We start from the raw sequence: 21,545 nt of genomic DNA, 5'->3' as shown, positions 1-21,545 counted from the left end.
CTGGTATAACTGCATACTGAGCAAGACAGATGCACTGTCGTCAGTGAAACAAAAGCCAGGTGTGTGCTCAGATATGTTTCCCACATTCTGCCCATCAACAAACTTCTCAGTTGTGTTAAATGTCACATTGAGTGCAGTCAGACCAAACAAGCTTGCTTCTCCACTTCAGTCTGATACTAATGGAAGCAAATATGTTTCTGCCCTCCAAAACTACCTTTATCATCATGTACTTAATCCGCACTTGCACAATTGATCTTATTCAGAGCCCTCTTGTTGTGTTTTGGTCCTGCAGGTTTCTGCCTGCCTGCACTTGTCTGTATTTCTGAAGAAATAACCATAAATAGGTAATGGCACCTCTGGCTATTGTGGCTGTGCAAATCTCCTACCAAAACAAATATTCTTGGGTGAGTTCACATTTGCTGATAGGCATGATGATTTTTAAAGTATGACTCACAACTGTGTTTTCAGTCCCCCTTGTTAAAATAACAGAGGCAGCTTCCAAACAAAGCAGCCCTGATGTTCTGGGTCTCTATGGACCAGCTTTAGCATACTGTTTAGCACTCCTTTTATAGGTAATGACCTAGGTGAATTATGTAAGCTTGTGCATAGTCCTGAAATCAACATCCAAACTCTGGATCGTTTTGCCTTCATAAGGTAATTCACAGGCATTGGAGTGACATTCAGTTGAAACCCAAAAGTTTTTGCATTCATTTTTGATGAGGAAAATGGCTCTTTGCCTAAGATAGGTCAGGGAGCATCACAATTTACTGTTGCCTCAATCTGAGTTTTTTACCATTATTATTTGATGGACTTCACAACCAAAACAAACCTTTTTGAAATGCTAACTTTTTTAACCCTAGAGCAAAAATGTAACATATCTCCTGTGACATCCTTTTCTTATCAAGCTGTGGAGCTCCTGAAGGCTTGAAGCTGGGTAGCAATGGATTTACCACTACCAATTGATTAGGCTTGCCTTTTTAATTGGCCATTTGGTTTTCCTGTTGTCAACTCCATTTAAAAAGCTTTAGCCTCATCTGATCCTGGTTACCTTCCTAGAATTGGTTCTAGTTTCTGTTCTGGCTGTTTGATTGGCTATGGATACTTGCTCGCTGGACTAACAGGAATGGAAATGAACTGTACTGATTTGTTCATTTAACAAACAGATGGTGATTTTTTTCTACATAGGTTAGAGCATATATTTCCCACAGGTGATGGACAACATGTAATAGTCTAGCAGTTTATGGTTTAACTGCATTTAAATTTACACAAGGGAGGCACTGTGGTCCCTTATTGTTTAGTCAAGAACCGTTATGTTAGGTGGAGGAGGGATAGGAGAGGTCAAGGTGAAGACTGAAACACACACAACCACTTAAACACACACACACACACGCAGACACACAGACACACACACACACATCCCCTGACACACACTGATTTCCTGTCTAATTTTTCAAAGCCATAAATTTGAAATGGACCGAGAGTCCTAATTCTGAGCTGGTTTTTATAGCCCAGCAGGTGGTCAAGGGTCTGAGGGATGCAGTTGAGATTTGTTCAGTCTTGTCATCATTACAGAAAAGGCTCTTACGACCAGGGCAGTCTCAAATCTCCTGTCCCTCTTGACTTGACCCATTCTTCACTTTCCCTCATTGTTCCTGACTCTTTAATTACTAACACTTTACAGACAAAGCACCCTCTTGTATATTTTTCCCCTGTTCCCTGGCTATAAATGTGAGAACCAGGGTGCTGAATTAACTTATGCCCTGCCATTTAATGGAAAACAGGGGGCTACATTATCCCCCCCCCAACCTCTCTAACATAAATATACCTCCTTTTTATTCATCTCCTTCTCTTCTGTTTGGCTTTCTTCAGACAGAAGCCCCAAAGCATCGTAAGCATACTTGTGATGTGAAAAACGTCTTGGTGTGGAGCAGTGAAAACCTGCACACACACAGTTTTCATTGCTGCTGTCAGCTGGTGATGCATTTACATAAGTGCAATTTTCAAATCTCTGCATCTCAGCCATGTGTGGTTTTCTACTCTGTGAATACTTAATGGAACAAAATGAGCTCAACTCAGCCTCCTAATTTTTACCTCCTAAATTTAACGCTTGGTATTGAAAAGTGAAAAGTTATTAAATAGAAAATGTTTTATTGTGCAAGAGGTGGAAAGATGCTTAACAGATTTTCTTCTCAGGGACACAAGAGCCTGGAAGGCTATACCAGAGTCTCTGCACACACTGGAGTAGGCGCACAAATATAGACTAAACACATTCACACTCACACTTAAGGGCAATCTAGACTTTCTCATGTACTGTGTTTGTAGTAAATACAGAGTCATTATGGGGTGGGATAATGTTCAAGAGGTGATTAGCCCAGGCACAAAGCCTCAACTAAGTGAGGAATAAAATGGGATGAAGATATTATTTGATGTGTGTTTCTCACTTTCTCTTACTTCCTCCTCCCTCTTTCCAGCCGGCTCCATGTGAGTCAATGGAACAGAGGTTATATGAGAGTCTCGCTGTGGTGGTCGGCTGTCTTTGAGCAGAGCTGGCTGACATCATTCTCACAGGGGGGTGGGGTGTGTGTGTCTCTGCGGTGGGGGGGGGTTAGCTGGGGCAGGGCAGAGCTTGGCTTGGAGCTCTACATTTAAGGCAGTTTCCTATGAAAGCTGGAGAGGTAAATGTCTCGGTACATCTGATTTTACACAGTTTTAGAGAGCCTGTCTTCTTACATTGAACTCTACAATCATAACGCACTAATGATCTCTTCCTTTCTTGTTTGCAGCTCTGGGGTGATTTTGATGGAGTGAGACATTGCTATCGAGGAAGATCTACAAGAAACTTGGACACCATACCAGTTGAAGAAGCAAATTTGAATCTTATCATTTAAACAGTGTTGAACTGCATAATGGATGGAATAGACACCTTGCAGAGCTCAGCCCCAGAGACCAAGGCTGAGCGAATTGCCCGCTACAAAGCAGAGAGGAGGAGGGAGCTTGCTGAGCGCTATGGCAACACAGAAGAATTCACCTCCAAATATGTCCGCAGGGACAGGAAAATTGCTGACACATCCGAAACTGTGTCTTCAGTAACCAAGGAGAAGGAAAAATATGAGGATAATGGAGCAGAGCCAACATATAGCAGGAGGGGCCTCAGGAATAAAGTAGTAGAACCTGTGGAGCAAACTAATGATGAAAAAGAGGCTACCACTCACCTCAAAACAGATGCAATTTTATCCTCCAAATCAGAAGCTGTCTCCTCCATAAAGATGACCTCTCATTTCAGGTTAGTTTATTAACATTTCACAAGTTTAAACAAAAGCACACTCCTTTTTACTCATTGTTTGTGCAAGACCAGTGACACTGTTGTTCTCAATGTGACATAAACTTGGCCGTAGACATTAAACACTAAGCTGACCTGGCATAGAGACTCAGAATGCGAGTGCAAGTGGCCCAGGCTAACATCTCAGGAATAGACTTCAATAAAATCAGCATTTATTATTTAGATTTTCTTGTATGTATCTCAGTTTTGACTAGGGTAAGAGTACGGATAGGGCAAGGCATTGTTCAGAAATATTCGAAAATCGTTACTGATGCAGACACCTTCACTTTGATACCAATTCTTAACTATACTTTTTTCTGTTCCAATTTTATCAAATCCATTTTAACAAAAAGAAAATTACGATGCAAATTGTGGTCCAAATTTTAGTTTTACTTTCATTTTATTTCAAAGCTTGGTCTCTTTACATACTCTAACATGCTTGTGTAAATAAACAGCCAATCATCAGCATTATTGGATTTTGGTCTTAGCATGCTACATGCTTATTGGCTCACTGACGCTGATGAGATTTAGTAATTTACATACATATTCATATTACATCCATAAAAGAATGAAACTCCGATCCGTGGCCGTAAGTGTGGACAGAGTAATGAATAGCTATACAGTCTATACACACATGACGTACAAATAAATCTGCTGAAACTTGGAGCATAATGATCAGATCCACGCAAAAATTGCCATTGAACAGTAGCTCTGTCTGAGGTATTCCTTGATTTAGAGAACATTTGCAGCTTGTAAAGACGTCTATTAGGTTATTGTAAAATGGCTTACTGGCTTCTAATGAGTGAAGAGGAGGCAACAAGTCTGCACATTTGGAGGCCACTTAGTGCTATCTTCTGTTTGAAGTAAATGTAACCCAGGTACAACAAAGGGTTAACTGTTAATAATGTGTTATTGTAATGTTACTGTTTATTCAGAATGAGTGTAGAAATAATCAGCCACTCAGAATGCATAGTTCACTAAGTCCCGCCCCTAGCTGAACATAATTGACAGGTCACTATGCACCTGCGTAATCGGGTCGCGTGTGTGAGACAGAGAGACATGTAATGGCGGAGGAGAGAAACAAAACGGATGAGTAACATTGAAAAAAAAGTTATTATTAGTTAAGCTTAAAACCGCTACAAGCTTACAAAACAACACAGAAGACAGCGGAAGTATTAGCGAGCGGGAGTTGGAAAGCCCCGTTTTTCTTTTCCTTCTATCTCGGTAAGATAGCTAAAAGTGCTAATGTTGCTAATTTCATGTGCAGCGCTGTGTTGCTATGGCGTTGCGTTGCCTGTATGTTGAGTTGATAGAAAAGTTTGTGGTGTAACACCAGAATTGTTTATTGTTAAAAGTGAGTTTTGTTGTTGTTTATTGAAGTGAGTTGATGTAATAATGCTAAATGCTACTGGTACAGTAACAATTTAACAGCACTATATGAGAGAAGGATGTTGAAATATAATGTTGTTTATTATTATTTTATTACTGTTTTCCAGATGTAAATGTTGAGCCATAGTATTTACATTTTACTGTGGGAAATGTGAAGAGTTATGCTAATGTTATTTGCACTTTCATTAGAGAGTGGGCATTGCAAATATTAGCAGAGCCGTGTGTAACATATATATACTGCCTGCAATATTTTCTAATATTGAATTTAAGCAAAATTCAATGCTATTGGCAGGATAGTTATGTTAGTTGTTGTTTAAATTGTATTATAGTATACAATAATGTATGCTGGTATTATTGTACATTGATTAAGATATTTTTTATTGAGATTTGACTTTTGAACTAGAGCGTAATGCAAGGCCTGAACATGTTATCACTGAGTTCTACATCACATGGGATGCTTAGTGTTACATTGTTGTTATGCTTTAGTATTATTGTTGTGCAACAAACAAATAGAAAGAGCAAATTCTTAAAGTCCTGTTTGCTCAATCAAACAGGTCAGGTCTTATGGACAGCGAAAGAACCACTTCTGAAGATCTATCCGATGGCGAGCCTTCCAGCCTGATTATACTTGGAGTAAAGATCAACTCATCGAAACACTTCACCTGGTGGTAGGGTGGTGTTAGTCGCCAGGACTGCACACATATCCACAGGAAGATAACTATATCCAGGACTGTAACAGGAACAGTTACATCTAAGGAAACTAGAGGATTGACTGGACAAATATTGACAGTGATCACAGGACACAGACTCTATTGACTATCAAAACAAACTAAAGACTTTAACTTTAAAGGGCCCATTTTTATTTTTTATTTTCATTGTTGTTATTTACATGTTGTGAATTATCACTCAAAATTCAACTACTAAAGTTACATTTTGAAAAGTACCCTGTTTGTGCTTCATTTATGGTTATAGCAGTCTATGTTCCTTAGCTCCTCACGAACCTAGAGTTAAGTGTAATTTCAGGAGTGGGTTACATGGGTTACAAAAAACATGGCGAGCCAGCCAGGAGCTTTGTGAATGGACTGTAACCATACATGAATGTCACATTTAGTTCTATGCACAGAATAATTTGAATTGCAATTTTTGTACTTTAGTGTTTTTCTAGTTCAAATTTAAAAAATTTGAGGTTGAGAATAAGGGTTCTGGGAATTCTATCTTAAAATGGAAATTGTTGAGACAGAAGGTATTAAAGTGCCAAATTCACTCATAGTTAGTGGGTTGTCTTATACCCCTGTAGATGAGGAGATTTTCGATCACCTTAAGCAGTATGGGCTAATTAGGAGGATAGTTAAAGTTGATAGTCCTGAATCTGAATTCCACAAACAGGCTATTATTGAGTTTGAATCAGGTGAATCAATACAGACTCTTAAAGCCATTCTACCGTTAGACAGGCCAAGTTCTGCAGATCCCAATATCATTCACCATGTGAAAACCCTGGCTAGTGTTTATAGCAGTAAGGCAGGCACTGAAATCACTCATACATTCCTGTCTGAGCTTAAAGGCATAGCCAAATTGAGTGGAAATTCATTCGAAGACATTCTGCGAGCAGAGTTAACTAGAATAACTGAAACCATGGGAGAACAGACACCAGCGGAGGAAGCTGAGGGAGAACATGCACCAACTTCTGTCCAACCACCAAGTGAAAAGTTGGTGACCTCTTCTCCAACTTCCAGAACTCTGCTTAATCTTCAGTCTGGTGAACTGAACCCAGTTGAAACTCAGTCTCATACTGAACGGAACATAGCTGCACAAGCTTCATCTGATGTAGGAGAGTCTATGAATAACTTTCACTTGTCTCCTGATCATCTCAGCACACCTGAAGTGCAGCGAGTGGTAGTGGAACACATTGTGAAAAGCACTGAAATTGCATCCCAGTTTCACTCACCTGTTAAACTGAGGCCTTTCTCAGGAAGAGTCCCTTGTTCCAACTATGAAGTTGACTATGACACTTGGCGAACTAATGTTGATTTCTACTTGAATGATCCCACTGTTTCTCATTCACAGTTGGTGAGAAAAATAGTGGACAGCCTCTTACCTCCTGCTGCTAACGTGGTGAAACCTTTAGGTTCCCAGACTACTCCACATGCTTACCTGGACTTGCTTGACTCAGCGTATGCAACTGTTGAAGATGGAGATGAGTTGTTTGCAAAATTTCTCAATACTCATCAGAACTCAGGAGAAAAGCCATCCAGCTATCTTCACAGGCTGCAGTCATCTTTGAATGTAGTTGTAAGAAAGAAAGCTGTATGTGCCAGTGACGCAGACAAACAACTACTGAAACAATTCTGTAGAGGGTGCTGGAACAATACACTGATTGCAACGCTCCAGCTAGAGCAGAGACAGAATAACCCACCAACCTTCTCAGAGCTTTTGCTGTTGTTACGCACAGAAGAGGACAAGCAAGCAGCTAAAGCTAGTCGGATGAAGCAACACCTGGGCTTCACAAAGGCAAAAGTTCAGGCTAACACGCAAGCTGTGTGTGGCAATGAGATAAATGATTATGATTTGCAAACCCAAGATAACACTATACCTTCAGCCATGGAGCAGATTAAGAAACAAATAGCCAACCTCCAAGCACAGATTGCAGCTCTCACAGTTTCCCCGGGAGAGAAGCCCGTGAAACCTAAAACACAAAAAACCCAGAAACCTAAACCAAAAGAAAACCAGCATATTCCTCAGAAGCTGTCACCATCCCAGTCCACACCATCAAGGCCTAGGCCATGGTATTGTTTTAAATGTGGGGAGGATGGTCATATCGTCACCAGCTGTAGCAACCCTCCAAACCCTACACTGGTTGATGCTAAGAGGAAAGAGCTAAAGGAAAAGCAGCAGGCTTGGGATAAGAAAAACGCTTCTGGAGACACTCCCACTTTAAACTAGAAGCGGCTCCTGTGGAGGGACGGATAGGAACCGACAGACAGAAAAGTCCCAACCGAAAGTTAAACACCGAAAACAAAGCAATACTCAAAGAACAGAGAGTTGAACGAACCAAAAATATCCCAAAAGGACTTATTGGACGAAAGAGTACTGCTAATGTCAAAGTTGGTGGAGTGGAGTGCAACTGTTTGCTCGATACAGGTTCGCAAGTTACAACTGTAACTCAATCATTCTACAATGAGCACCTGTCAGAACACAAAGTCAAGCCTGTGAGCGACATACTTGAAGTTGAAGGAGCAAATGGACAGCCTGTTCCATATGCTGGGTACGTGGAGGTGAGCATGAAGTTTCCTAAAGAGTTCATAGCCTCAGAACCTGAAATACAAACCTTAGCTTTGATTGTGCCAGATTTTCGCTCCAATAGCAGTGTACCAGTACTAATTGGAACAAACACTCTTGATCCTCTCTATGAGCAATACTGTGATGACGACACTCCTCAAACTACTGCATACTGTGGCTATGCACAAGTGCTCAAAATCCTGCAGTTACGGCACCAGCAACACTCCAGCGGCAGGCTTGGCTTGGTCAAACTCAGAGGTCGCATGCCTGATGTCATTCCAGCTGGTCAGAAAGTCATCCTGCAAGGATTTGTTAGTGCAAAAGTTGCAGGCAGTGAGCAATGGGCACTACTTGAAGAACCATCTGTTTCATCCTTACCTGGTGGAATCTTCACAGACCGTTGCCTTGTCACCACACCAACTCAGTATCCTTACAAGATACCTGTAATACTGAGAAATGAAACAGACCACGACATAACACTGCCAACTAACTGTGTCATTGCTGAGCTAACAGTAGCTCAAGAAATTGTGCAAGATACTTGCCCCAACAAAAAGTCAACTGACTTGGAAGAAGAATCCCCTCATTCTGACAGCTTGCAAGATCTCGCCAGCACTTCCAGTCAACAAAAGACAAAGATGAATTCAAACTTGAAGTTTGAGTTCAGTGATTCCCCAGTTCCTGAGGAATGGAAAACAAAAATAAAACAGAAGCTAAACGATTACTCTGATGTTTTTGCTCATCATGATCTCGACTTTGGTCATGCAACAAAAGTCAAACATCACATCAAATTGAAGGATGAAACGCCTTTCAAACAGCGGCCACGCCCCATACATCCACAAGACTACGAGGCTGTGCGACGGCATCTCCAAACTCTCCTTGATGCCGGGATTATCAGAGAATCAGAATCCCCTTTTTCGTCACCTATTGTAGTTGTCAGGAAGAAAAACGGTGACATAAGGCTGTGTGTGGATTACAGGAAACTTAACCTACAAACAATCAGGGACGCGTACGCCTTGCCCAACTTGGAGGAATCCTTTTCTGCACTCAATGGAGCTCAATGGTTCTCAGTGATGGATCTGAAATCTGGATATTACCAGATCGAAATGGAGGAGAGTGATAAACAAAAAACAGCTTTTGTCTGTCCCCTTGGATTTTGGGAATGGAATCGCATGCCACAAGGAATAACTAATGCGCCATCCACATTCCAGCGCTTGATGGAGAAGTGCATGGGAGATATACATCTGAGAGAAGTGCTCGTTTTCCTTGATGACCTGATTGTCTTTTCCAAATCCTTGGAAGAACATGAAGCTCGGTTGATCAAGGTCTTAGATCGACTGAGGGAAAACGGCCTCAAGCTGTCGCCAGAGAAGTGCAGGTTTTTTCAAACCTCAGTACGCTACTTGGGACACATTGTGTCAAGAAATGGAGTTGAAACGGATCCAGAAAAAGTCAGAGCACTTAAGACCTGGCCGAGACCCCAGACTTTGAAGGAGTTGAAATCTTTTCTTGGCTTCTCCGGTTACTATCGGAGATTTGTGCAAGACTATGCCAAGATAGTGAAACCATTAACCAGTCTAACTGCTGGTTATCCACCAACCCAAAGGGGAAGCAAGCAAATCAAAACAGATAGCCAATACTTCCACCCTAAGGAACCGTTTGCTGAGAGATGGACTCCTGCTTGTCAGCAGGCATTTGAGGAAATCATCAGCAAGCTCACATCATCTCCTGTGTTAGGGTTTGCCAATGCCAAGTTACCATATGTTCTTCACACAGATGCCAGTACTACTGGACTTGGAGCGGCATTGTATCAAGAACAGGATGGACAGCTTCGTGTCATTGCCTACGCAAGTAGAGGACTATCACGCAGTGAAGCAAGATACCCAGCACATAAGTTGGAATTTTTAGCCTTAAAGTGGGCTATCACTGAAAAATTCCATGACTACTTGTATGGTAACACCTTCACAGTAGTAACAGACAACAATCCGCTGAGGTATATACTCACTACTGCTAAGCTGGATGCTGCCAGCTATCGCTGGTTAGCTGCCCTTTCCACCTTTACATTTGACATCACATACCGAGCAGGTAAACAGAACCAAGATGCAGATGGTCTGTCGAGAAGGCCTCATGGAGAGTTAACCAATGACAGTGAGTCACAAGGCGAAAGTAAAAGAATACATGAGTTTGCCTCTCATCATCTGAGTCCTGAAAGCAGCAGCTTTTGCTCCACAGAAACCTTCAAGGCAGCCTGTCAGAGCCACACTGTTTCACATGTGAAGGAGTACTTAACATCTCCTTGCTTGGTAGAGTCTCTTGCTATCCATCCAGAGGCCATTCCTACTGTGTTTGAGGAGGAAGCATTCCAAGAAGGTCTTCTTACAGTCCCCAAATACAGTAAAGATGAACTAGCCAGACTACAAAAAGCAGACCCTGCCATCAGTAGTGTCATCAAACTGATTGAGTCGGGAGAACCTGTATCTACCAGCCTCAAGTCTGAGTCATCTGAGTTTCGGCTGATGCTCAGAGAGATAAGTCGTCTTGAACTGAAAGATGGTCTGTTATACAGGAGACGGCAGTGCGACAACAGACCAGTCTGTCAACTCGTCCTGCCACATGTATTAAGGTCATCTGTGCTCACCAGTCTTCACAATGAAATGGGACACATGGGAGTTGAGCGTACTCTTGACCTGGTCAGAACAAGATTCTATTGGCCAAAAATGGCATCTGACGTTGAGACAAAGATCAAAAATTGTGAGAGGTGTGTAAAAAGGAAAAGTCAGCCAGACAAAGCTGCACCTCTGGTCAATATTCAAACCAGTAGACCCATGGAACTGGTATGTATGGATTTTTTGTCTTTGGAACCAGACAGTCATAACACCAAAGATATTCTGGTTATCACTGACCACTTTACGAAGTATGCTGTCGCTATACCTACAAAAGATCAGAAAGCCAGCACAGTCGCCAAATGCCTATGGGAGCAGTTCCTCAGTCACTATGGGTTTCCAGAACGCCTCCATAGCGATCAGGGACGTGATTTTGAATCACAAACCATAAAGGAGCTTTGTGCTTTGGCTGGCATTCGCAAAGTAAGGACAAGTCCATACCATCCCAGAGGAAACCCAGTAGAGCGCTTTAATCGCACATTGCTAAGCATGCTGGGAACTCTGCAGGTTAAGGACAAGACAAAGTGGCGTGAACATGTAAAGCCTCTCACTCATGCATACAACTGCACGAGGAGCGATGTTACAGGGTTTTCGCCCTATGAACTCATGTTTGGACGTCAACCCAGACTGCCCATTGACATTGCATTTGGGTTACCAGTCAGAGACAGTTCATCTACTTCACATTCAGAGTATGTGAAAAACCTGAAGTCTCACTTGAAGGAAAGCTATCAGCTTGCTACTGAAAATGCCAAGAAAGTAGCTGACAAGAACAAACAAAGATTTGATTTGAGAGTGAGAGAGTCCACACTTGACATAGGAGACAGAGTTCTTGTGCGTAATCTGCGTCTTCGCAACAAACATAAACTGGCCGATCGATGGGAGTCAACAGTTTATGTTGTGCAGAAGAGAGCAGGGGACTTACCTGTCTATACAGTGTGTCCTGAAGGTCAGACTGGACCCCAACGCACCTTACATCGAGATCTACTATTACCTTGTGGGTTCCTCTCTGGATTAGAGGAAGAAAAAGTAACACCAAAACCTGGTCGTAGGCCGAGAACAAGGCAGACAACCATTCAGTCAGATGAGCAACCTTTATGTTCAGATGACGATGATGATGAAAGTTCATGGTTCTATCCAATGAAAATTTCTGAGATAGAGACAAAACTTTCAAAAGTCTCAGATACGTCTAAGATACAAAGGAAGACAGCATCTTCAAGTGAAATGCCTACTGGAGCTGAACACTTGCCTGTTAACTTGGACAACTTACCTGAAGAGGAACATCAGATTCTATCTGTGAACTCACCTGACCTGTCGTTGGTCGAGAACGATCCTAAATCTATGGAAATAAACCCTGTGGAACTGGAAGTTGAACAAAACTTACCTGTTGCAAATGAACCCGAAAAAAGCACAGAAAAGACTAACGATCAACTTGAAACAAGTGCAGTAAACAATACAGCTGAAGCTGAACTGGAAAAAGAGCAACAAACAGACACAATGGAACGACTATTGCCTGATTTATTTCAACATGAGAAACTTGCAGTACAACCAGAAGGAGAAACATCAAGTTTACAAAAGACTGTACAAACTGAAGAAACTCAGGATTGTATTTCTTTGTCAGGATCAGAGGATGAATCTCAGAGAGATGACCTCCAATCAGCCACAACTAGTGGTAAAGCTCCTGTTGAAACAGAAAATGCTAACAGTGACAAAGCAGTTGAACACCCTCGGAGGTCTGAGCGTTCAAGAAGAGTACCTGGGAAGTTTACCTACCCACAACTTGGAAATCCCTTGATTTCTTTTGCCCAAACCATATTAGAGGGATTTAATAGAGCTTTAGTTGAAACATTTGAAAGTAATCAATCTTTTGAAAGGAGAACATGAAGGGACTCATGTCAGTTAAGAGGGGGGAGGTGTAACCCAGGTACAACAAAGGGTTAACTGTTAATAATGTGTTATTGTAATGTTACTGTTTATTCAGAATGAGTGTAGAAATAATCAGCCACTCAGAATGCATAGTTCACTAAGTCCCGCCCCTAGCTGAACATAATTGACAGGTCACTATGCACCTGCGTAATCGGGTCGCGTGTGTGAGACAGAGAGACATGTAATGGCGGAGGAGAGAAACAAAACGGATGAGTAACATTGAAAAAAAAGTTATTATTAGTTAAGCTTAAAACCGCTACAAGCTTACAAAACAACACAGAAGACAGCGGAAGTATTAGCGAGCGGGAGTTGGAAAGCCCCGTTTTTCTTTTCCTTCTATCTCGGTAAGATAGCTAAAAGTGCTAATGTTGCTAATTTCATGTGCAGCGCTGTGTTGCTATGGCGTTGCGTTGCCTGTATGTTGAGTTGATAGAAAAGTTTGTGGTGTAACACCAGAATTGTTTATTGTTAAAAGTGAGTTTTGTTGTTGTTTATTGAAGTGAGTTGATGTAATAATGCTAAATGCTACTGGTACAGTAACAATTTAACAGCACTATATGAGAGAAGGATGTTGAAATATAATGTTGTTTATTATTATTTTATTACTGTTTTCCAGATGTAAATGTTGAGCCATAGTATTTACATTTTACTGTGGGAAATGTGAAGAGTTATGCTAATGTTATTTGCACTTTCATTAGAGAGTGGGCATTGCAAATATTAGCAGAGCCGTGTGTAACATATATATACTGCCTGCAATATTTTCTAATATTGAATTTAAGCAAAATTCAATGCTATTGGCAGGATAGTTATGTTAGTTGTTGTTTAAATTGTATTATAGTATACAATAATGTATGCTGGTATTATTGTACATTGATTAAGATATTTTTTATTGAGATTTGACTTTTGAACTAGAGCGTAATGCAAGGCCTGAACATGTTATCACTGAGTTCTACATCACATGGGATGCTTAGTGTTACATTGTTGTTATGCTTTAGTATTATTGTTGTGCAACAAACAAATAGAAAGAGCAAATTCTTAAAGTCCTGTTTGCTCAATCAAACAGGTCAGGTCTTATGGACAGCGAAAGAACCACTTCTGAAGATCTATCCGATGGCGAGCCTTCCAGCCTGATTATACTTGGAGTAAAGATCAACTCATCGAAACACTTCACCTGGTGGTAGGGTGGTGTTAGTCGCCAGGACTGCACACATATCCACAGGAAGATAACTATATCCAGGACTGTAACAGGAACAGTTACATCTAAGGAAACTAGAGGATTGACTGGACAAATATTGACAGTGATCACAGGACACAGACTCTATTGACTATCAAAACAAACTAAAGACTTTAACTTTAAAGGGCCCATTTTTATTTTTTATTTTCATTGTTGTTATTTACATGTTGTGAATTATCACTCAAAATTCAACTACTAAAGTTACATTTTGAAAAGTACCCTGTTTGTGCTTCATTTATGGTTATAGCAGTCTATGTTCCTTAGCTCCTCACGAACCTAGAGTTAAGTGTAATTTCAGGAGTGGGTTACATGGGTTACATAAACATGGCTGCTAACATTTCCAAAATTGGCCATGCGTGCAAGGCAGAGAACTGCCACATTTATTTTGCCATGGTATGCTTTGCAGTGATGATATGCACGCTGCTTGTTTTGGTTCACTTTAGAGTCATCTGGGGGTTCTCACATGTTTAGCACATTTGGGAATAACAAACCGGTCTTGTCAGGATGACTTGGAAGACTTTGGAGTTTTCATATATGCTGCCAGGAATGCTTTTCTTAGAATTGTGCATAGAGTAAGACATGTCCAGTCGTGGGTCTGGGGATGTTTCAGCTGTAATCAAGCAGGGGATCCTGCTGTTTGCACATAGCCAGACTTGTCTGCTCTTGTCTGCTTTTTGAAAAACAGCCTGAGGGAATGACAATAGAGAGCGAAGAACTGACGTGGACAGGGCTTTAAGATCATTTCAGAGTTTGGGGCTTGCGGGGGGAGGGAAATTGAGCTTTGCCAAGTTTTCATGCCCTGTGCTTAATGAAGCAAGATATCTAGATCGATTTGATTGATGGCTTGTTAGAACCGTTTACTTCATAAGACTGGGAAAGACATGTCTTGTGTTCTAATAAACCTTGAAAATAAATGCATTACACGCAGAACAAAGTTTCATCAGATCTTATCTGATAATCTTTCAAGGCAAAACTGTATTAGTTTAATAATGAAATGTATTTTTTTTGTTTGTTTTGGATATCGTCCTGTTTATATCAGAATGTGTTTCATTTTTTCAGTGCAAAATTTAGTGTTGAAATGGATACAGATCATAAATCTTTTCAAGCATAAGGTTTGTGCTTATTTTTGGATATAGAGGAAGTTTAAATAAAATTGTGTTTTGCAGCAATGTGCGGTGGGAAAGAAGCTGTTTTCTTCCAGCATCGGTTAACCACAGCAGAATGAATATTTGGCAAAATACAGAGTAAAGTCACACACAAAGATATGGATGACATTTTTAATTACAGAGAGCACGAAGACGGGTTGACGTGTTGATGTGTTTGTCTCACATGCCTGTCATGTTATCTACTAATCTTGTCAGTTTTGTTATGAGGTTTGCTGCATGTCAAATTCCAGCTGTGCAGTCCTGTGTACAGGCACACTTGTGGCACTCGGTGACACTCACACAAACTCATCGGCTGACCCCCCCCCCACCATATATAAGAGGTTTATTTGTATATTATGCTTTCACCATCAGTTCCAGGGGGTGATTGGAGATATTTGTGTTCTTTCAAAGTATCCTTACAGCTCATTCTGAATTTCATATCAGTTCAGTATATCCCTGATTCCTGGCTGACTTGCATGTACTTTATGATTAGAGCTTCGCAAATATTCACTGAGCCTTGTTAGGCAGTGTGTTTGTGTGCGTCTGTTACAGAAATAGCATGAAGGAAACTGGAACTGAGCTGTCCCAGTGATAATGAAAACTGTCTGTCAACAGGTTTATCTGAGGCAGACAGGAATCCTCCCCGCGTAAAGTCACACTTGAATGGTGACATTCCCAAACACTTCACTTTGACATTTACAAATGTCACTTGAAATTCATCCTTTAATATTAAATATTTACAAAAATTTAGTACATATGATTTTTTTCAACAGCGGGGGCTGTAAGTGTTTTCCCTCAATGATGGAAGCAAGCAAAATTATTTAATTGACTTGAATACCAAAAGTACACTTTTTGTATTTTTTTCTGTCTGCATTTATTTGATAATTGTTATTTTGACAGTTATCACAATGTTGATACTGAACAAATACTGAAGGCTGTTTTTCAAAAATGTAGTCAAAAAGCTTAAATTACTGATATGATATGAAAGAAAGTTCAGTTGGGAGAATGCCACCCTGACAGTGATATGACGGGAAAGAAGACATCTCACTCTGTATGAACTAAAGAAAACACTCACAGGTAATTTGTGGTTGTACAGCAGTGTTACAGAGTGGAGCTTCTTCCCTCACAATTTATCTCTGACAAGTGCTAAGAGCAGCATGTAGCGAGCACACAAACAGACAACAGCCAAGTTTAATTTAGGCCTGACATCATGTTACTGACAGAATTAACATTAATTAGTAACGTTTGTCATTTTAACCACTGAAAGTGGCGCTCGGAGGGTGAGTAGCTGAGTAGCTGAATGATTTCTACACTGCTTTGCTAATGATTATTAGCATCGTGGCTTTATGAACCTGTATTTTTCTAATCTCAGTGTCTGATCTGAGTCTGTCACCGCTGCATCAAATGAATATTTCACTGTATTATGCAGGGGGATAGTATGGAAAGCCGAACCAAGCAGGTCGTCTGGCCAGTTTTGAGCTAAACCAGCAGGCCACAGCAAGACTGCACCTCTGCGGAGTCGTGTAATGACATGACATTTCAAAATATTCTGAAGCAGTGGCGGCAGCCGTCGCAAAATGTATGTAGCAGGGACTGTATGTACCAGGGTACTGTACTTGTGCAAACTTATCATGCTTCTATACACATAGTAGTGTAAATAAGTAAAAAGAATGATATACAAAAGTAAGGTAATGGGAGTTGGATTCATAGTTAACTGTACACAATACTGTACATGGAAAAGTTTTTACATCTATTCCTGTTACCTATCACAATATACAGAATGTAGTTGATTTGTAGATTTTATCCATTTATGGGAAATTCATATGTGTTGTACTGTGTAGTAAATACCAGCAGCTGTGCTACTGGCACAATGGTGCTGGTCAAAAGCCTTAGATCAGAAACAAGATTGGATGACATTTGGCCTAATCTTTGTTTACATGGCTCAACTATTGCAGATTTATTGTACCATTTATATGAGGGGGGCAAGATTTCCAACAGTTAAATACACAAATTAGAGGAAACAAGAACTAAATCTTTTAACCATGTCAGAGTTATGATTATATCCATACTATACTCTTATTTCACCCCCCTCTCTATTTCACAGTGTCACTTAATGCTTTGTGTGCATGCCATAATGTAATGGAGCAAGAATGAGAATGTTTACCGTAAATCCTGAATACTAAAAGCCATTTACTTTTAACTCCAACTTCCCCCATTACTGTATTGCTGTTTTTCTTCTCGCCCAATCTCTGCACTCCACTCTTCTTATCTGGTCTTATGGGAGCATAGCAACAACATGTGTGGCCCCTCTCCGTCAGCCAGCAGTCAAAGTGTGGGTGGGGTTGATGAAGTGTTGCTGAGCCCTGCAGTTGCAGAGTAAATTATTTTGTCACCAAGGTCTACAAACAGACTTTCCAGTAGCTTTAAATGGGTGAAGTTATGTAAATTATGTGACACTGTAATAAGTTAATTTTAAAGTTCATGTGTATATTACACACCCACAGACTGGTGTGTATGACATCACTGATATTGGTAACTCCAACAATTTGTTTTCCATCGCATTTCCCATCTCCAACTACACCATATTCACACACCATAAGTACCTTGGTCTGGCATATTTTGACTTCCCACAGTATGACAAGGCTCCGCTGAGGCAGTCCATCCGAAAACTGACACAACTTTCTGCGGTAGCCAAACCCAATCCTAAAATTACTGTAAAAATTACTTTTCAACAGTGTTTTGGGACTCAAACAAGGACAAGTTAGACGACACTGAGTTGGATTCAATATTTAGTTATATTTTTGTTTTTCCCTCATAACATAGTCCACACTACAGTATTCTTACTTTTATATTGTTAAAGCGTTTATTTGATGTGTTTGACAGCTGAATAACTCTGCATTAAGATATGTATTCTACATCATAGGTGTTTGATATAATATTTTATAGAATGTCCTGTAGTTTTTATTTAATCATTCATCTTCAAAATGTCACTAAAATAGACACAAAGTGACTCAAAACAACTCAGTTGCCACTGCTCATTGACACGTTGTCATGTGGTCAGTTGAAACTGTTGCTGCTGTATTTTAATGGAGCACAATGTTTTGTACTTGAAGGAAACACAGCATTTTAAATGGACCTGGCTTTATTTAGACAATGGTCCCGATCTCGATTGGGCAGATGAGCTTGGGGCTATCTCCCCTTCTTCAATAACCTTTGACCCCTTCCAGATGTCCACCACGATTCTCTATTGTGTTTAAAGCAGCCCCCAACCCCCTGCCCTCCCTCTCCTGTTACATCAGCACTGCTGCCCCACAGGCAGCTGCTGTCCCCATCCATATTTAACGCCCATTACTTAGAGATGAATGGCCATCTTCAGATGCTACACAGGCATTGCTGTTCTGTCTTTGCTAACAAGGGACTGGAAGAGCAGTTTGAGTAAATGTTGTGGGGTGCATAACGTACAAGGGAGTGTAAGTTTCTTTCTTCATCCCTGTTCGTTTGGTTTATGTTGCATCTTTTTTAAATGTGGCTTAAGTGTACATTTTTGGATTATAGCTGTGTGATTTAGACTTCATATACTAATTTTTATGTCAAGCTTGTAAGCATCAGTTGTAACAGCTGCGTAATCCTGTCATCACCTCAGTATGTTAGAGTGACCTCATTTGTCTCTCTGTGTCTCTCTCTCTCTCTCTCTGTCACTCTCTCTCTGTCTCTCTCTCTCACTCTCACTCTCTCTCTCTCTCACTCTCTCTCCTAGGCTGCTGGAAACTGATGACACCAAGGAGCCACAGGGTAAGACGAACCCTCCACTTACACCACACTCACATCCTATATTGTTCCACGGACTGCTTTATCCCTTAACTCATTCAAGCTATCGCTATTACTCAGTGTTAAAGGAACACTGAGCTCATTGCTGATGTCAGATCACCTACCTGGTTTATAGACCTTTTCTTTGTAATACTCTGCCACTGAGGAGGAGTGAAAGAAAACAGATCTATTGATGTGCTTGGACGTGTTTTATTGTCTAATTTAAAGTTTATGTCGAGCCTCAGGCAATGGTTTTCTTTCTCAAAAATAAGGGAGATAATGTTTGGCACGTGTTTGCAGAGTTTTTGTTCAAAGATCGGGTCGTAGGAGGTGCGCGCATACACTCGTGTTTTTCTGTGCAAATGTTTGACCGTATGCAATTACACTGGAAGCTTGTTTCAGCCAGCTAGCATTATGAGCTAATTTTGGAGCCTGCTACTATTGAGAGAAGAAAATGGTTAAGTTTACACATGGGCTACTGGCTGCTTTTCTGACTCAGTCAGCCACCTGAGCCCACAGCCTGAGAGTCTGTCTGTCTGTCGCCTGTCTGTCTGTCGGTCTGTCTGTCGGTCTGTCTGTCGGTCTGTCTGTCGGTCTGTTTGTCTGTCTGTGTGTCACTGCCTGATTGTACAAGAAAAAAAAGATAGCGACAAAGGGGTGATAGGAAGGTACCTTTAGCAAACAGCAGGTATGTCAGTATTTCAGGACGCGTGTTGCAGTGTTGTGTAACATTTTTTACTTCAATCAGGAAGTCAGGTTGAACAAGTCTAAATCATTTTCAAACCTAATCAAAACAAAAGAAGCAAAGAACTAAAACTTGAGTCATAAGACTATAAAATATCAAAGCCATTATGTTGAGGTTACAGTATAAGCTAGTTCTCTAATCTAAGACCTTTTATGTTGAAAGGTTTTTCATTGTAATCACTGATTGAGATAATGCATTGTTCCTATATTTTCTAAATGTAAAAAGTGCAGAACACACATAAGTAGTAAATGACAGAGCTGGTGTATCCAAATATTATTGGATTATTGTATTTTACTGAGCTGCTAACTCATCCACTGCCATTAGTGGAGCTTTTTTGTTGCAGCAACATAGGCTGTATATGGGCTATACCATCATCTCAGTAAACTGGGTCTAATCTATGATGAGAACATATGCTACATACATTTTTGGAATCTTGGAATTTTCTGGTCTGTTAATACAAACATGACTTTAAGTTTGTCAGTCTTTAAGAAAAAATCCAGTATGTTCGGAAATATTTAATATATTTATTTCATTTGAGTAAAATTTAGCCTGTTAAACCAAATCATTGATTTAGACCAAAAATATGAAGACAAAATAATACTGAATACTGGGGATTTCCTTTGCTCTGATGATTATCTGTCAAACATGGTTTGTAAAATAACTGACTAAAAGAGACCAAAAATAACAGTGTATTTTTCTGGTTGGAAGAGAAACAGATACAGAAAGAGAAAGAAAGGACAGTCAGTGTTCATCTTTAATAGAGATACAGTATGTGCGTGACAGAGCCACAGAGTATGAGAGCACTGGCAGTGCATACACAGAGCTGATGGAACTTCCTGTCCAAGCTGGCAGAGGAGTCAGTGCTCAGAGCCAGAACGCCTCTCATGGTCGCATCGAGGGTTTCCCTGACCCTCCAGCTTTCAGCTATCTTAACTGTTTCATACTAAGGCCTTCAGTTAGATGTGTTTCCACTGTGCAAGTGCAGTTTGTCATTAGTGCATTCAGAATGATTTCAGCTCACCATGACTTTGCTGGAAAGGTGCTACATCTAAACATATTTAGAACCCTTTTCTCCTCCATAATCATTGTAAACAATAGGTGGCCATATACATTGCAGGTGCAGTGTCTTCATTCAAAGCAAATACTCCTAGATTTTCCCTCTGGAGGGAGAGAGTCGGTGCTGCTGTAAAACATATTGTGCAGATTATATGAACTCTACTTTGTTTCATCATGTACTCTGATATGTCCAGACTCTATTGGCCATTAAAAGGTCAAACGCCCATCCAGAAAGTTCTCAGCAGCTAAAGCTTAGCAGTCTTGTGAGATGGATGAAAACACTTATTGAAGAGTCAGTGAACTTAAGTGGAGGTTTTTCCGTCTCTTGAGTTTTTCTTCTCTCTCTCTCTCTCTCTCTCTCTCTCTCTCTCTCTCTCTCTCTCTCTCTCTCTCTCTCTCTCTCTCTCTTTCTCTCTCTTTCGCTCTCCCTCTTTCACTTGGATGTTGGATGGATGATGATGTAAAAAGATTGGACCGGAGTTGAAAACTAAAGGAGTACAGTCTGAGTGGAATCAGCAGTCTGCAATGCTTAATGTTTCATCATCTGAACTAAATCATGCTAAGTTCTGGACAGCAGGGGAGCATGGAAACATAAATCATAACGAGAGTATTAGGCCTAAACTGAGCAGTTTTTTCCAGTGCAGAACGGGGGTTTTTCAGAGACATGCCATTATTTGGATTTGTTTGTTCCTCTGTTTTCTTTAGAGAGGGGGGCCACCTTGGCTTGAAATGTTAAATTGTCAAGGCAATAAAAACAGATTTAGAGCTGGAGAATGGGATTGAGTGTGCTGACTTAAGAAATTTGTATTGTTTTGGAATATCATTAAATTTAATTGTTTCCTTTTGTCCGGATTAGAAGATTATTATATTCTCAGGGCTGGTTTTGATTAGACAGCTCACATGAGAAATTATTTTCTTTCTCTCGCACACATAAGCACAAACACAAAGTAAATGTATTCCTCCCACATATCCCACAGTCGCATATCTTACT

General features: G+C 40.5%; 1 protein-coding gene across 1 annotated transcript in view; it reads left to right on the top strand.

Annotated features, from left to right (window-relative positions):
• The window catches only part of svild (supervillin d), a 54,675-nt gene that overhangs the window by 10,350 nt on the left and 22,780 nt on the right, over nt 1–21,545 (top strand). Inside the window, exons 2-3 of the mRNA XM_056365916.1 lie at nt 2,784–3,283; nt 18,704–18,738. Coding sequence (XP_056221891.1) covers nt 2,907–3,283; nt 18,704–18,738 — 412 coding nt within the window. The 5' untranslated portion in view covers nt 2,784–2,906. The remainder of the gene's footprint in view (nt 1–2,783; nt 3,284–18,703; nt 18,739–21,545) is intronic.

This window comes from Seriola aureovittata, chromosome 21 (assembly GCF_021018895.1).
Source record: "Seriola aureovittata isolate HTS-2021-v1 ecotype China chromosome 21, ASM2101889v1, whole genome shotgun sequence".
In the NCBI taxonomy this organism is placed as follows: Eukaryota; Metazoa; Chordata; class Actinopteri; order Carangiformes; family Carangidae; genus Seriola; species Seriola aureovittata.
The sequence above is the reverse complement of the archived record's forward strand: the minus strand, read 5'-3'. Positions and strand labels throughout refer to the sequence as shown.